Consider the following 17,955-nt stretch of genomic DNA (forward strand, 5'->3'; position numbering starts at 1 on the left):
TATATAAAAGGAGCAGCCATGCTGGCACAAGGAGGTCAGCACTTTATAATCATTCGATGGATTAAGGTGTACATCAGTGTCTTATGAGATTTTGTGCAAGAAGCATGTAATTGCTGACATGAGTACTTTATGTAAATTCGTGCAGTATGTATGTCAGACTTGGCAAATTGTATGGAATATGTAAGAAGACTGATATATCATTACACCAGTGTACATAAAAAGGTCAAAAACTAGGTGATATAATAAAAAGAAGTTCTGAAACATAATGTTCGATTTAGTCATTCTTGGCATAAAACACAAAGTTACAGTGGACATACAGAAACTCGGTTACTGTTACAGCAGTGGATCGACGAAAAGTAACGGATGAGTACACCCCACAATATTACATGAATTTTAATATTTAATTTTGCTATGTTTGGTCTGAAGTTGCATTATTAGCAAATAGTAGTCAAGTGAAAGAACCCAGCAGCAGGGAAATTTCACATGATCTACCCATCTAATCTTCAGCACTCCTCTACAGTACCATATTTCAAAAGGTTCCTTTCTCCTTTCAATATTCCCACTAGCAGATGTCACAATAGAGGCGGACGAGCTGACATGGATAGAACAGCAGAGTAGCTCAGAAACCGTTAATGGAGGATGGACACATCACATTATATGGGCAGATTGCTGATGCAAGTGTTTGCTTGCGAGCAGCAGTAAGTGAAGTTAAACTGCCGCATATCTAGTCTTGCACTTTGTGTCACGAGTTGTCGCGTGCTCAGACATTATCCCCTGTGCCATGTACATGATGAAGATTTTACTGTGAGCTTAATGTGGGTTCGGATGTCAGCTTCCCACAGTTCAATTCACATGACAAATTCTTTCCAATGACAAGGTTCTACTGCCCGGTTGTTGCCGAGTCACTGTCGGTGTGCGAAGTATCTGCACTGACTGTAGCTACATTGTCATGCCTTCTGCAGATACAAACCTTATCTTGTCTGAACTACTTGTATCCCACATTTCACTTTCATACAAGGCTTGACTTCAGACAAATACCTTCAGTATCCTTCCTACTATTTTCATTAATTATTTTGCTGACAAATAGCAAAACCCATTTACTAATTCTGATGTCTCTAGCCTTATTTAATTGGACTACAATCCATTAATCTAGTTTTAGTTTGTTGATGTTCATCTTATACCCCCTTTTCAAGACACTAGCCATTCCATTCAACTGCTTTTCCAAATCAATTACAATGTAGTTGACAAACCTTAAAAATTTTAGTTCTTCTTCCAAAACTTTTATTTCTTTTCCATTTTTTTCTTTGGTTCCGTTTACTGCTTGCTAAGAATCCAGATTGAATAGCACTGAGGGTAAGCTGCAACTCTCTCTCTCTCTCTCTCTCTCTCTCTCTCTCTCTCTCACACACACACACACACACACACACACCTTTTTCAAAAACTATTACCTGTTCATGTCCTTTGACTACTACAATTGCTTTTTTGTTTCTGCAAAAATTGTACATAACCATTTTGTTCCTTGTATTTTATCTCTTCTACTTTCTGAATTTCGCAGAGTGTATTCCAGTCAAAATTATCAAAAGCTTTCTCTAAGTCTACAAATGCCACAAACATAGGTTTGCCTCTCTTTCTTCAAAGATAGATTCTTCTGTAAATAAGTCATATCAGTATTTTGCAGTCATGACTTACAAAACCAATAGTTCTACAGCACCTGCTTTTTTTGGAACTGGAATTATTATGTTGTTCTGAAAGTCTGAGGGTATTTAGCCTGTCAGATATGTGTTGTGTATCTGGGAGAATAGTTTGGTGATGGCTGGCGCTTCCAAGGATCTCAACAATTCTGAGAGAATGTCGTATACTCCAGGGGCTCTGTTTCCACTTAGATCTTTCAGAACTCTGTCAACTTCCTCTCACAGTACTGTATCTCCCATCTCATCTTCATTTATTTCCCTTATATAGCCTCTTTATACTGTTTGCCTAACCTGAGAGTCGTCATGCGCATTTTCTCTTGTGTTTCAGCAAATTTTTGTAATTTGTGTTTGCAATGTATACCCGGAGTCGGTCCAAACAGTTTCTCCTCATCACACCTTCCGTGTGACGCACCGTGTCAATGTAATTTGCAGAATTTTGTGTGTACATTAGATAGAGTGGTCTCAAATTAATCTAATGTGATATTCATTTTATCTGTATGTATCAACAGGGACAGTAAAATATAAAAAATAACCAGAAATTCAGCAGTGACTTGTGTGCTGCCCTGGACCACAATCACCGTCTGTCGTTGCCAGGCAGCGGCGCTACTCAGTCGCTGCTGGAGTACTGGTTATTCTTCATAGTCTCGGATGTTATTGAATTTAGCATATCTTAAAATGAAGGGCTAAGTAAGGAACACATATTTTTTTTGTATCCTCCAAAAAATTTCTGCTCCGAGATACAGCCCTCCAAAAATGACACAGTAAATACCATTTTGAAAATGCAATTTTTGGAAATTTTTTAAAAATGCTTTATCTCTGGAACAGTTCTAGATTTTTTTAAAAATTTGAAACATAATTGCTTTATGATTACAAACAAATCCTCCATCTGGACCTATCTGTCCGTTCTGAAAATTTTTTTATAATCTATGGAATTTTTTTTTGTCCCAAATATGCCAATCCATAAAATTTGGATTTTTTTCTGTTGATTAGTACCATATATAGTTCTACATTCGCTGAAAAGGAGAGCTTCCACTTTTAGGTTGAACAGGTTTTATAAACAATTGAAATTTTTGCCATACATAAAACCTTTTTTATTACCATGTTATCACATAACAGACTCATAAAAATCTAAACCTAGCCTTATTTAACATAATTTTAGTTTTGAAAGATGAATAAGTGACCCATTTTTTCAAATATTTTAAATGATTCAAAAATGTATGTGAAAGGTCCAAAGACTTAAAGGTTTCAATTTATAAAACTTCTGTGCACTCTGTTTTGTGTTGAAATTAGCCATTCAATGAACTAAAAATGTGTTCCACTGCGTCAGTATCTTCCTTTAATGTAGAGTGATGCCTTCCTGTTGAACCAATAGGAACTGAAGCAATTACAATCTACAAAACATTGTGAACAGGAAGCAAGCACTGATGGTGTTGTTATTGTTCTTCAGCTGGAAACCTATATCCACGTGGTAGCATAAAGTTCACTACAATTTCATTTAACTCATAACTGGTGTCTATAATCTCTGCAACCCACCAGTTGAAGTCATACATACATGCCACAAACATCCCCCTTCTCAGGTTGTGTATCTGAATATTAGCCTGCTGTTTCAGAGGTGTTGGCCTAACGAATGAAATTTCTTCTTTCTTGCTCCTTAAGGTGTTTGCAATATGAGTTCACGCATCACTTTGAGTCCAAAAATGTGTCTTCTGAGTTCTTTTCACAGGAGTAGTTTGTTTGGACCGTATTCTTTTTCTGCTCACGGAATTCATCAATTTCCTCTTTGGACAAAAGAACAAGGGCTGTGGATGTTCAAGATTTCATGAATCTCATAAAATCCTCAGCATTTTGAATTGCAGCTGTATTTGGTCTGGAAAGATTATGTTTTGCAGTGTGGTGCTTCAGCAGGCCTCCTACACCATCACAAGGCCCCTTCCTGTGACCAGTAGCACTGTATACCCAGTCAGTCGGCACAAGTGACTTACTCAACTTAAATTCTTTGTTTCAAACATCCGCGGCTTTACTGTTTTCTCAAATTTCATCAAACTGTGCTTACTTTGCATACACTATCCTATAGGTTAAGAAGATTGTTTGTCTTATGATTTTAGAAAAGATTTGGAGACTGCAGCACTTCATCATTGACAACTTTCATTCGGGATAGAGCAACTTTAACTCCTTGGATTGGGGGGGGGGGGGGGGGGGGGGGCTTAAAAATGACTGAATTTCTCAAGAAAACCAGAAAATGTTGTCCATGAATCAATAAATAAAGTGCAACAAGATTTACATTGATTGCTTCATTAGCAAACATGCTTATTTTATAGGCTGACTGGGCAGAATTGACCCTTAACATATATGCTTCTTCTAACTGTCTTTCACCTTAGGACTCACACAAATTTTTGGCCCATTTCTGTCTGTCTTTTTCTGAAATCCTTCACACCTTTCCTTCTAGTTGTGTTCAATATTTTGGCTGCACAATGTGACTTTACAGGCTTTGCTAGGAATTGGCTGGACACAGCCACGCTGTGCAGCAGCGAGACAGTTAAGCATGCCCTGCTTAGGGCGAGCACAAAAGCATTAGGTGCAAGGTGAAACCCAAGAGATACAGGAGACATGCGCGCTTATGACCAAGTGACGCTTTCCAGCTACTGAACATAACTTGTAAATACATGAAAAATACTGCAATTGAATGTCATGAAATCTCAAAGAATATCTCTCTCTCTCTTCTCTGTCCAAAAATACCTCAGAAGGCCCAACGGTATCGACTGACCGCCATGTCACCCTCAGCCAATAGGCTTCATTGGATGTGGGTATGGAAGCGGCACAGCACTCCGCTCTCCCGGGCATTGTCAGTTTTCGTGACCGGATCTGCTACTTCTCAATCAAATAGCTCCTCAATTGGCCTCACAAGTGCTGAGTGCATCCAGCTTGCCAACATTGCTTGACAGTGGCATGGCACTGCCTCAAAGAATATGAACATATCAAATTTTGTGTCTTGATTTCACAAGTAACACAGCTTTTTATAAAATATGACTTAACAAACATTTAAAATTAAACTACTGGCAAATCTATGCAGCTACACTCTTCATCGATATGTCAAATTGAAGTTTATGTATACAGTACACACATAACATGGTTTATCTGAAACTCAATTGGTACCAGAGTAATGATGATTTTAATACAATTCAATCAAATGAACCAGAGCTTAAGATAATCCACAGAAACTTGTAGCGTGGTGTCAGCACATGTTCCCCCATACCTTTAACATTTCCCTAACTATGTTTAATATTACTTCTATATAACTTTTATGTGTGCTGTAACCAGGGTAAAAAAGGGTAGTGGCATTGTCTCAGCCCTCAGACACAGATCCAAACAAGTCTTCTATAGGCAAAGGCTTTCTCAATGCTGAAGGAGTAATGATCCAGTAACAGTCTAACATTATAAAAACTGCTGCACTGTATTAAGAAAAGTTATCAAAAATTCCAGAAGTATGTGCATTATGACCAACATTGGCACTTCTGATAGTAAAATTAAAACAATTTGGAATATTGTTAAAAGGGAAACAGGGAAACTGAGAGGACAGGAAGACTATATTTCTGCCAAACTCAATGAAAACTTTGTTAACAAGAAGTTAGAAGTCGAAAATATTTTGAATAATCATTTTTAAGTTTTGTACAGAAAATAGGATCCACTTCAGTTGGGAACCGTGCTGCTGCTATAGTCGCAGGTTCGAATCCTGCCTCGGGCACGGATGTGTGTGATGTCCTCAGGTTAGTTAAGTTTAAGTAGTTCTAAGTTTAGGGGACTGATGACCTCAAATGATGTCCCATAGTGCTTAGAGCCATTTTATATGAAAGAGGCAATAGTTATGCAATTTGATAAAATTGAAATTCAGCCCACTTCTCCCACTGAAATTAGGAAAATAATAAATTCACTCAAAAGTACAAGCTTTCATGGAACTGATGGCATTAGCAACAGAGTATTAAAAGCTTGTCCCCGACAAATGAGTAGGGTTCTCAACCACTTATGTAGTAGCTCGCTGAATCAGGCCATTTTTTCCCAGATAGACTGAAATATGCTCTTGTTAAACCGTTGCATACAAAAGAGGAATAGGTCTGATGCTAACAAACGGCCCAATCTCACTTCTGACAGTCAAATCCTAAATTCTTGAAAAAGTAATGTATTCAAGAATAGTCTCACTTATTTGTAAAAATGAAGTACTAACAAAATGTCAACTTTGTTCTCGGAAAGGCATTTCAACAGAAAATGTTATATATGCTTTCACTGATCAAATATTAAATGATCTGAATAACTGAACATCATCCATTGGGATATTTTGTGATCTCTCAAAGACTTTTGACTGTAAGAATCATGAAATTCTTATAGACAATTGTGATGTGAGTGGGACAGTGCACATATGGTATAATTCATATTTAACTCGAAGAATGTAGAACGTTGAAATTAACAGTGCAGATAGTCTGCAAAAATCAGCAGAGTCCTCTAACTGGGGAGGTATCAAGAATAGGTCCAGTCTTGGACCCCTTACTATTCTTCATATATATTAATGACTTGTCACTCTATATTCATGAAGATGCAAAGTTAATTCTTTTTTCTTATGATGCAAATATAGTAATTACACCCAACAAACAAGAATTAGCTGAGGAAATTGTAAATAAGGCCCTTCAGAAAATTATTACATGGTTCTCTGCAAATGGCCTCTCTATATTTTGAGAAGACACAATATATGCAAGTCAGTACAGTGAACACCATAAATATGGACTTTGAACAGAAGTCTGTTGCTAAGACAGAATACTCAAAATTTCTAGGCGTGTGCATTGATGAGAAATTGAAATGGACGAAATATATTGATCATCTGCTGAAATGGTTAGGTTCAGCTACTTATGCTATTAGGGTTATTGCACATTTCGGTGATAATCATATCAGTAAATTAGCCTATTACGCCTATTTTCATTCACTACTTTCATGTGGCTTTATATTTTGGGGTGATTCATCATTAAGAGAAGAAGTATTCAGTGCACAAAAGCATGTAATCAGAATAATAGCTTCAGTCCACGAAGATCACCTTGCAAACATTTATTTAAGGAACTCGGGACAGTCACAGTATCTTCACAATACATATATTCACTTAAGAATTTGTTATTAATAACCCGTTAAATTCAAAAATAATAGCAAAGTGTATAGCAAGAACACTAAAAGAAAGGATGCTGTTCACTATTCTGGTTAACTCTCATTTTCCACAGAAAGGGGTGACTTATGCTGCTGCAAAAATCTTTGGTCATTTGCCAAATAACATTAAAAGTCTGAAAGATAGCCAACCAACACCTAAAAACAAATTAAATGAATTTCTGAATGACAACTCCCTCTACTCAATACATGAATTTTTATATATGAGATAGTAAAAAAAATAATACAAAAAATAAATAAATTCATGATCTATGGAAAAAGTATTAATGTATTACAACACAACAAAGAAAACTGTTTCAGGATCTTCATGAAGATAGACATTATCTTATCACTGCTGTAACTGTTATATGCTTCTTGAGCATCAACCATCTGTAATTTACTTACATTACAAAAGTCTACAATGAGTTTATATGTAAATCCAAGGTTGGATGTTAATACTTTTATGGAGTAAAAAACCAAATCCCTTTTTGAAGAACAAATTCCATCACCACTTTGAAATTAAGTTTTAGCATACACACATTTTGAAGCATATGACAATGATTTCTTTTAAAAGAAATTTTATTCTAACATTACTGTCTTTTAACATTTTTATCATTTATGTAAATAGTCCCTGAAAGTTCTCTATTATGGAATGGTTGGAACACAACAGATGAATGAACTGAGGAAAGTCTGATAGTGAATTCAGTTTTCAAAAGTTTATATCCTAAAAAAAAGATAAAGTTTGCATTTAGTTGACAGAATTTATTAGTTGAAATCAGATATTATCTTTATTTCTTCCAGTTATCTAAAGACCCACAATGAATACATATTGCCAGGTCTGAGTAACGACTTACTTGATACGTCCAAGGCTTTTTTGCCTGCATCTCGGTGCACTGAAAATCTTTGGTAGTTACAGCATATGTAAATGTTGTCTTCGGAGGAAATAAGGTCATATCAATTGCTCTTCCAAAATCAATAAGCTGGATACTTGGTGGATATCTGAAAGAAAAGAGGTGAGAACACTAAGGAAACTTATTAATATTACTTGTGAGACTACATTTTTTATCCAAGGTTGTTGAGATAAACAATAAAATACGGTCCACAATGCAATGAATGAGAACTCCACATATGTACATCCCCAAAGGTGTAAATAATTTTCATTCTACCGGCTGGTTCTTTACATAATATTGGATCTAGCTAGAAATCAAATTCCATTACTGCTTATGTTTCAAGACTATAACTATAGTGATATATTTATTCGTTTTCTACTGAGCATTATTTAGCCTTTTGCAGTAACACAAATAAATGTAACTAAATTGAAAATAGATTAAAATAGACCTTTTCTGCAACATCACAGCATCATTCAGAGAGAGTGCATGCTGTGGACCGCTCTTTAGCCTCCACATTCATAATCCACCCCACTGATCAGCCACCAGTCACACTGCTTTTTGGAATTTGACCTCCATCTTTTTCTTAAACTTAATATGATAAGTTGTCTATACTTTCTTTTCTTTTTCTCTAATGCAATTATTATGTTGTGGTGTATTTAGGAAAGCCCAGCCCACTTTTGAAAGATCCACAATGCACACTTCGAACTTTACAAAAAAGCACCTCTACACGAGGAATTTATATAGCAACTACTATTTCTGTTACCGATGTAACCAAACACCTTCACTAGCTCCAAGCAGCAAAATTTATTTGTGCATATAGAAAATGAATATATTATGCACTACAAAACAAACAGGAGTGGTAGGTTTAGCATTCATTCTGCACCACAAACTACTTATTTCTGTAAACTGTAGTCAACATTCTCAATGCAACTAGTTTTTTATTTCAAATTCAGCGGAGATCAGTTTTTGCACGGCCTCATACTTTCCTTTAAGGCAACATGACTTTGTGTCATGATTATTTCTATAATTTCTGGTGCAGAAGATGTGGATAAGTTAGGGAGTGCAGACAAAGACATCAGCTGGCAGGGTAGCCGGAACAAATGAAACACACACTTTGCCCACTTCATTATGGCAGGTGGTTGATGTGTACACTGTGGAAATGGTATTGGGACTCACTGGCTGCTCTGATCTCTTCCTCAATAAATTTGAAGATTAAACTTTGAATATTTCCTTTAAAAATTGAAATATGGTAAATCAATATTATAACAGAATTTAGAAATATTACAAGGTATAAAAATTGGTGGTGCCTTGAAATTGTATTTAAATTAAACAATAACCTTCAAATTATGGAAATTTAAGCTAGACAAATCACCAGTTCGGAATCAGGAAGCACTGGTCTACAAGGCCTGCATTTCTCTTGGATATGTACTGAATTTTGCTTCTTTTACTGAGATACATTAGGATTTATACAACTTCACCTAATGCACTTGCAACTGCGGCAGAATCTTGGAATAGCGGATCATTAAATAGCCAACTGAGGAAAGGACGGGTCAATAACTTATGAAAAAGCTCATAGTCAGTATAAAAATAAACATGTAATGTCTTCACTCATGAACACCATTTCTGAACTCACAGCTATTGAGGGTCTTTAAAAAATTACATTATTTTAATTGAAAAAAATCTTAGGTAGTTGTGTACTGTGGTAGATAATGAAGCTCCCCATGTTAGTAAAATGGCAAATACTCTCCTCTTTGCATGCTAGCTTATTACAAAAAGTCATTTCGGTGTCTTGCATAATTCAAGATACAATGCATGCAATGAACAGTTCATTATCACTGTATTGTATGCGTGTATGGGTGGATGCGAGTGTAAAACGCACAAACGATTTTCTTGAGACTGGATACAGAGATGTCCTTCAAAGTTCATAGAAAAATTAAGTATGTTAGCTACATTTTATACACAATAAGGTATAGTGTAACATGGAGCGAATGTAACCTCATAGCGATTCCTATTTTTCATTGCAAACTACTCAAATGTAGTGTTATGGCTTACTTAATTTTGAAATATCACAATAATTATGGCCATTAATGAAAATCTGATGAACGAGAATATAAGATGCAAGAGAATCATTTTATTATTCAATGACTGATTTAAAATAATGTTGAAGATTGCAGAACAGAGGGAGTGCTTGCAAAGCTCGACTTGTACTTGCAATACTGCACTTTGATTAGCAGGCTAATCAGTGTACTCTGTGGGCACCTCAAAGTGTATAAAACTATATTTGGCCATGTGGTGAATCAGCACACTGTCTAACAGTTTTCTTTGTGTTCTTATCCTAAAACGCTGTTAATATAATGTTTCAGGTTTTCAACCTTACTTTCTTCCAGAACTTTTTCTGGCACTATATATAACTTAATTTCCAGCAGTGTTTCATCTATGCCACACAGCATTATGGTTTAGGTTCGTTGTACAATGCAAGTGATAGCTTTTGGAGTGAGTGAATGAGGCATTGCATAGAAACTCCAAGGACATACCAGTAATGAAGAAGCAACCAAAGTGCCTAAATTTAGATTTAAATTTTCTATGGAATATTCAGAAAATAGCAGCAGTTCATGTGAAGAAGTTACATATTGTAGATGCTGCTGAAGAAGCTAACCATTATAATATTTTATTCTGATATTAATAAAAATTTCTGTTACAAGAAAATTAAAACATATACACATGAAGAAAAACTCTAAACAGGGTAACACAACAACAACAACAACAACAACAACAATAAAGGAGAAAGAAAATATCACAAGATGGTAACACTATCTACCATATTCCAAATTCAGTGCATCTAACAGAATTCTTTTGTTGTCAGCCATTGAAAGTATGACTTCGCGTTATGCATCAATAGGAAAATTTACTTGAGAAAACTATAAAATAATGAGAAGAATTACTGGCCAGTACTGTATACATAAGGTGATATTTTCAGTACTGCTAATTGACAAATGTTAAGGACTAAACACACAAAACTATTTTAGCTCTGAGAACTGTTAGTCCCTACCTCAGGGAAGAAAGAGGGATAAGGTTGGGAAATGTTAAAAAGGAAGTGTTGGCGACTCAAGACCATAGGTTCAAAATGACCCACCTTTTGTGGCAACAGGACAGGAAGTTTCTCTCAAAAACACTGCCATGTGTTCAGGAATAATCACTTGTGGAGACATGGCTCTATCTTTTCAAATGCATTTTTTAAATGTTAGGTGCAGATGGACAGGCAGATTCTATCTTCCCTGATTTCCCAAAGGCATTCAACACTGAACTACCTTGTCAACTGATAACAAGATACAGTCATATGGAGTATCTTAAGAAAAATGTGATTGGCTCACAGAATTACTGAATACAGTGCTCAACATAAATGGAGGTAACAATGGACATGCCATAAACAGTGCATACAGTTTTTCACATCCTCATTATACACATGTTGTTATCAAGTAAGGACGGCAGCACAAGCAGACTGTTCACTGATGACGCTGTTGTCTACAGAAAAGCATCAAAAGCAGAAATACTTTGACAATACTCTCACTTGGAGCAATAACAAATGGAAACAGCCCAATAGTAGCCCGTTAAAAGATTAGGGGTAAACTTCTGGAGGCCAATATATTGTTTAAATATTTATGGGTGACAATCACTAAGAAGCAATATGAAATGAGGCAAACATGTGAAATCTGGGGCAGAGAAGACAAATGGAAGAGTCGGGTTTGGTAGAAATGCTCTGGGAAAGTGCTGTCAATTTGTAAAGGAAATTACATAGTTGCATAACATATTCTAGAGACTTTTGGGCCTTATCTTGTAAAGATGACACCAGATATTGAACGAATACAGAGATGCACTGCTAGGATCATAATAGGTTAGTATGGCACATATCAAAATCCTCTGGGAAGTTAAATGGAAATCTTTAGAAGAGAGGCATTACTAGATCTGTGAATTGCTGTTGGGAAACATAAAGGACAGATATTTGAGGAAGACTCTGTGGCAGATATGCTGCCTTTGTTTTGCATCTCACATAGGGAGCTTGAAAATAAGATGAAAAAGATCACATACTGAGACACATATGCAGTCATTCTGATTCTGTCTTCCCTGCATACGAGACTGGAACAGTACGCCAAATCATTCAAATTGCTAAGATGTACCATCTGCTATGCAGTGTAAAATGACTATGTATGCAGAGTCAGATTCGTTTTCATTCTCTCTGTGAATTCTCATTGTGCTTTTTTTTTAACTCTTGTAATTTTTCAACTAGTATGTTAAATACTAACCTCCATCTGAATTATTATTCTGCTTTAAATTAGATAACAGTCAGGAAACATGTATTGAATTCTTTACATAGTATTTGCACTAGATTAATTTTTTTTTTAATTACTCATCCTCCCAGAAATGAACTCAATGACATTTCACAGACTTCTTGCAATGTAAATATTACATTTTTCCTAATGATAATGTTGGTGATACAGAGACTGTTCATAGATAACAAAATCTTACACATATTTTTAATCATAGTACATATATATGGTTATCTACTTTACACAGTATGTTATCTGATTTGATTGCCAGCTATCATTATTGCATCAAAATATTTAATGACTAAGAAGCAAAATCAATGAACTACTTATCTGCTTTGATGAATCAAAGTCATCAAACTCAATTGACGTAACTTACCTCTCGAAACATAATATGACCACTGTAATGGTAAGTGATACAGGGTTTAGGTAAGCATCTCACTTCTGTACAATAGAAATGGAGAAATGAGGAGTTGCTCTATTCATCAAGAACTGCCATAAATTTAAGAACACAGTCATAATTTTTGACTAGAGCAGTATATGGAAGCACGTGCGAAAGAAGCAGAATTTCACAATAAAATCTTCACCTGCCGTCCCTACAATTGGGAGATTCCCTACAACTGGGAGATGGTGACATACGGTCTACTATTTAATAAGAAGGGAAAAAGATAGGTTGACTCAGCTTATTGCAGAAAATGTACATGGGGGTTACTGGTGTCTGATGGGTATGTTTTGTATGTTAACCAGGAATCCAGGCACCCAGTTGTGAAAGAAGTTACAGCAAAAGAAGAGACCCACAATATGCTTAAGAATGCACACAAAAGTAAGGTTAGATTTTTTCATCAGGATTTTAGAGGACTGAGTAATAAAGTAGAATAAATTCTTGTCTGTTTGGAAAATTTAGTGTGCTGTGAAAAGATACGACATCCTTTGCCTATCTGAGCACCATACCACCACAGTATTAGAGAAATTAAATATAAAAGTATACACTATAGCAACTTGAGGACATAGACATTCACAATTTTGGCCTAGAGTAGCATACAGAAGCATGTACAACAGAATGAGAATTTCACATGAAAACTTCACAACAGTAAATGTTTATCCAGCATCCTGGGTCATTATATATGTAAAATCTCCTAATTTCGTAACATTCTCCTGCTTGATCACCATGGATTTCAATGAAAATTTATGAGAACATTCGCACATGTCCCCTATGAGAAATGGTAACGGTTAACATTCATTGAAACAATACTAGTTATAGCCATTTGTTTGACTCCATGTGCGGTTTTGCTATGAGCGAAGTCTTTGGAACCTAAATTAAGAAACCAAATTATAGGCTTGGGAATTTGGATGAATGTTATCATTTCATCCTCGATGTTCCATTGTTTTAATAATATGTACAAACTAACTGCAGTGACATGACCATTGTAAATAAGTGTTGTAAATTGATGATTTTTCTATTTGACGATGTATGACTACAGCAATCTAAGAATTACTGCATGAACTCCAATGCATTGAACACTTGCATGTTTCATAACAAGCTTGTTACTGCTTTTTAAATGAAATTATGTTTCTTTATGAGGACTATTTCACTTCAGATCTGTGGAAAGTACATCAGCTTATCTGTTTTTCTTTGTTTTCTAGCATGTTCTAGTGCCCAGAGGATCGCCTCAATGTGGATTTTTGGAAAGAAAAGTGCATCTAATCTAATCATTAGAACTGCTTCAGCTCCTTGAATTGTTGGAAATCGCTTAAAATTTTCACCAGTATCTGTAGTAGATTGGTTTTTTCTCTCATTCTGTGACAACTGGTATGTTAAATTTCCTTCCTTTCATAATTGTATGACCAATGTTTGTATTACTGATAATTTTTAAATTCAATGTGACTACATTCAAGGTTTCATTATTCCATTTTCTTTTCCTGCAGCTGCTTTTGCAACTTTGAATGCACGTACTCCAAGGCTACCATTGAACTTATGGGAATACTAATTTCCTGTGTTTTTTCTTATTCTCAGCTAAAAAACTAGAGATTGAAGACATTAGGTACCCAAAAAACTAGCAGGAGAAGAAGAGGAAGAAAAAGGAGAAGTGTGTTTATATTTTGTGGCACGCAGAGCAGCTGTAGCGGTTATAAAGTTAAGTACTGGCAAACCTATTTGTGCACTGTGATAGAGTTATTAAATTTAATAGTTTTCAGTGATGTTTCATGCTGTTTGTGGGTGAATAACGATTTAATAAACTTTTGGAAACGTTCACTCGCTGTGTTTTTTTTTCTTCAGTTTTCTGTGCGTAGAAGTCATTTAGTACATTTCGTGCTTTAGTTTTCAGCTGACGTTTCTTATTGTTTCCAGTGAAATATTGGGAATGCAGTGGGGAAGTCAATGGGCTTTCTAGCGAGATACTCTCCTGGAAATGCAGACTCTGTAGTAGAAACAATTTGACAGAGGAGCAGGAGTGTACGATCTGTGCCCTTCAGGTGCAGTTACAGTGTGTGAAGGAGGAACTAGATAGGTTGAGGAGGGTGAAGGGCAGTGGGGAATGGAACTGGCAGTCGCCAAGAAGGCTAGGAAGAGGAGGTATTCAGACAGTTACACTTTGATGTATGCAATAGATTTGACCAACTGTCAGAGTTGGGTGGAGAGGAGCCTTGTGTAGCTGAAGATGTAGGGAACATGCAGCAGTCCTCAGCAGTCAGGAGGCCTAGGTCAGTTGCAAAGCCTAACAGAAAGAAGAAGGTTCTGCTGCTAGGAAGTTCACACAGTAGAGGTGTGGGCCAGCAGTTGTAGGAATCGGGGAGCGCGTACCAGGTCACCAGCATTGTGAAGCCTACTGCAGGGTTGGCTCAAGTGACTAACAGCATAGGGAAGCTACGTAGGAATTTTACAAAGGAGGTTCAGGTAGTGATAGTGAGTGGAGCAGCGAACAGTCTTGACAGGGACGGGGAATATGATGTAGGTGGTGAACTGGTAAAGATAGCTATTCAAACTGGTGGTACTAAAGTGCATTTCATGCAACTGTTTCAGCATCATGATTGGCCTCATCTTAATGCAGCTGTTAGGTGCATTAGCATGGGACTGGGGAAGGTGCTGATGGCAGAGAGCATGGGTCACATATCGGTGGTGCCATTTGGGTTTATCAGTAAATCGGGTTTCACAAGGCATGGCCTCCACCTCAATAGGTATGGGAAGGGGAGTCTGGCAAAGCTTATAGGTGAGAGTGTAGTGGGTGGTGGTGGTGGTGGTGGTGGGACCACTCATGGAAAAATTCCTGTAGTAGTTGGTGTTAGAGCTGCATCTTTTTTAGACTGAAATCAGCTGATAGGTAGACCTGCATAAAGGAAGTCCCTCTAACTAAAGGTTCACCTTCAGAGGACATAATGTTTCCGAGTAGAGAAGAAATTAGCATATTTCATCAAAATATAAGATGTATTAGATATAAAGTAAGTGAATTGCTTATAGATGTTGACACAGATATGATTAGTATATCAGAACACCACTTAAATGATTTGAGAATTCATTGGCTTCCTTTACCGTATAAAAGATTAGCCGGCTGTTTTTCAAGGAGTTCCTTGCAGGGTGGGGGAATGGCTATGTACGTAAAAACCAGTATTTCATTTGAGTCTATATAGCACGACACTGCACTGAACAGATATTTGAATGCTGTGCAGGGGCAGTTGAATTTAGAGAAACTAAATTTCTAATTGTTGTTGTTTATAGGTCCCCTAATGCTGACTTTAAAACACTTCTGTTCAAGCTAGAGAGGGTTCTTGATTCACCTGGTAAGAAGTAGCAGAAATTATTTATATGTGGGACTTCAATATAAATTAATTATATGAAGGTGCAAGAAAAAGGACATTGGCAGATCTCATAAATTAATATGATCCGATGCAGGCAGTGTTTTTGGCAACTAGGGTGCAGGGGAACAGTAGCACAGCCATAGACAATATTCTTATTTATTCTTCATTACCTGAAGGGCATTCTATTAGTAAAAGGGTGAATGGCCTTTCAGGCCAAGATGCACAAATTTTAATCCTAAAAGGCTTTAGTACTCAAAGAAATCTCACATTTAATTACAAACTATGTAGGAAAGTTAATACAACAGCAATAGAGAGTTTTTTAAACCTTGTCAAGGAACAAGAGTGGCAGGATGTTTATAGTGCCGATATCATAGATGATAAATATAATGCTTTCCTTAACACATTTCTCATGCTCTTTGAGAGTTGCTTTCCATTAGAACATTCTGAATCTGGTACTAGCAGTAATAGGCAGCCCGGGTGGCTGACTAGTGGAATAAGGATACATGTAGAACAAAGCGGGAATTATATGAAAATGTTTGAAGTAGTCACAATCAAGCTACAGTAGCCCATTACAAACGGTATTGTAAAGTGCTTAAAAATCTTATTATGAAGGCCAAGAGTATGTGGTATGTGAACAGAATAGCTAATTCACAGGATAAAATTAAAACCATATGGTCAGTTGTGAAAGAACTGTCTGGTCAGCAGCACAAGGTTGACAATATACAGTCAGTTCACAGTAAAAATATTTCTGTTACTGATAAATCACATATATGTACAGCATTTAGCAATTATTTCCTGTGCATTGCTGGTGAATTAAATAAAAATTTAGTTTCTACAGGGAATCATATAACTCTCTCGGCAAATGCCTTTCCAAGATTGATGTCTGAAGTACTCGTGCACGATACAGACAATGGGGAGATTGAGTCAATAATTAAATCACTGAAGCCGAAGGAGTCTCCTGGATATGATGGAGTGCCTAGCAGAATATTAAAGTACTGTGCTGCACATGTTAGCCCTGTATTTAGCCATATCCGTGATTTTTCCTTTAGCAATGGTCAGTTTTCTGAGTGATAAAAAGGGAGAAAGGGATAGTGTAGATAATTTTAGATCTATTTCTATGCCATCAATGTTTGTTAAAAGTAATTGAAAAGGCTTTGTATGTAAGGATAATTGATCATTTTATATCACACAATTTGCTCTCAAATGGCCAGGAGTTGGACCATTATAGAATAGGGGGAGTAGCTCACAATTGGTTCACCTCTTACTTTAGCAAACAACAACAAAAGGTCATTATTCACACTGCTGAGAATGGCTGTGATGTGGGGTCTGAGTGGGGTACAGCCAAGTGGTGGGTGCCCAAGGTTCAGTTTTGGGGCCACTTCTGTTCCTTATTTATGTAAATGATGTGCCCTCTAGTATTACAGGTAACTCTAAAAGATTCCTGTTTGCTGATGACACTAGCTTGGCAGTAAAGGATGTTGTGTGCAACATTGGCTCAGTTTGAAATAGTGCAGTTAATAACCCAAGTTCATGGCTTGTAGAAAATAAATTAACGCTAAATCACACTAAGATTCAGTTTTTACAGTTTCTAACACACAGTTCAACAAAACCTGATGTTTTAATTTCACAGAATGGGCATATATGCGTGCAGCATACTGCTGTATCCATTTTCAAGAAGCTACCCCTCAAATTAAAAAATCTTAGTAGAAATCCACTCGCTTTCAAATAGAAACCGAGGAGTTTCCTCAGGGGTCACTCCTTCTATTACGTTGTGGAATTCCTTGAAAAATTAAGCTAATTCTTGATGTCTTTTTGATTACTTTTACTTAAACTTCGGGTTCATAAACATTTATTTTTATCTATTATTACTTTTATGTTGTAATTTCATGTACTGACACGTTCCGTGACCTCGGAGATTTGCTCCTCAATTTGGTGCTACAGAACTTGATGTGTAAATAAATAAATAAAGAAGTGGGAAACATACAAATGTAACACTGCAAAACTCTTCACATCTCTCTATAACACTAAAACTTTATTACACTCAAATCCTAGGCTTATGGTCTTAATTTTCAAGAGAGT

At 36.4% G+C, this 17,955-nt stretch overlaps 1 protein-coding gene across 1 annotated transcript in view; it reads right to left on the reverse strand.

The window, feature by feature from the left end:
• Nucleotides 1–17,955, reverse strand: part of LOC126272470 (mitotic checkpoint serine/threonine-protein kinase BUB1-like) — a 213,779-nt gene that overhangs the window by 15,180 nt on the left and 180,644 nt on the right. The window contains exon 17 of the mRNA XM_049975348.1: nucleotides 7,724–7,868. Within this exon, the coding sequence (XP_049831305.1) occupies nucleotides 7,724–7,868 (145 nt within the window). The remainder of the gene's footprint in view (nucleotides 1–7,723; nucleotides 7,869–17,955) is intronic.

The sequence above is a fragment of the Schistocerca gregaria genome, chromosome 5 (genome assembly GCF_023897955.1).
Source record: "Schistocerca gregaria isolate iqSchGreg1 chromosome 5, iqSchGreg1.2, whole genome shotgun sequence".
In the NCBI taxonomy this organism is placed as follows: Eukaryota; Metazoa; Arthropoda; class Insecta; order Orthoptera; family Acrididae; genus Schistocerca; species Schistocerca gregaria.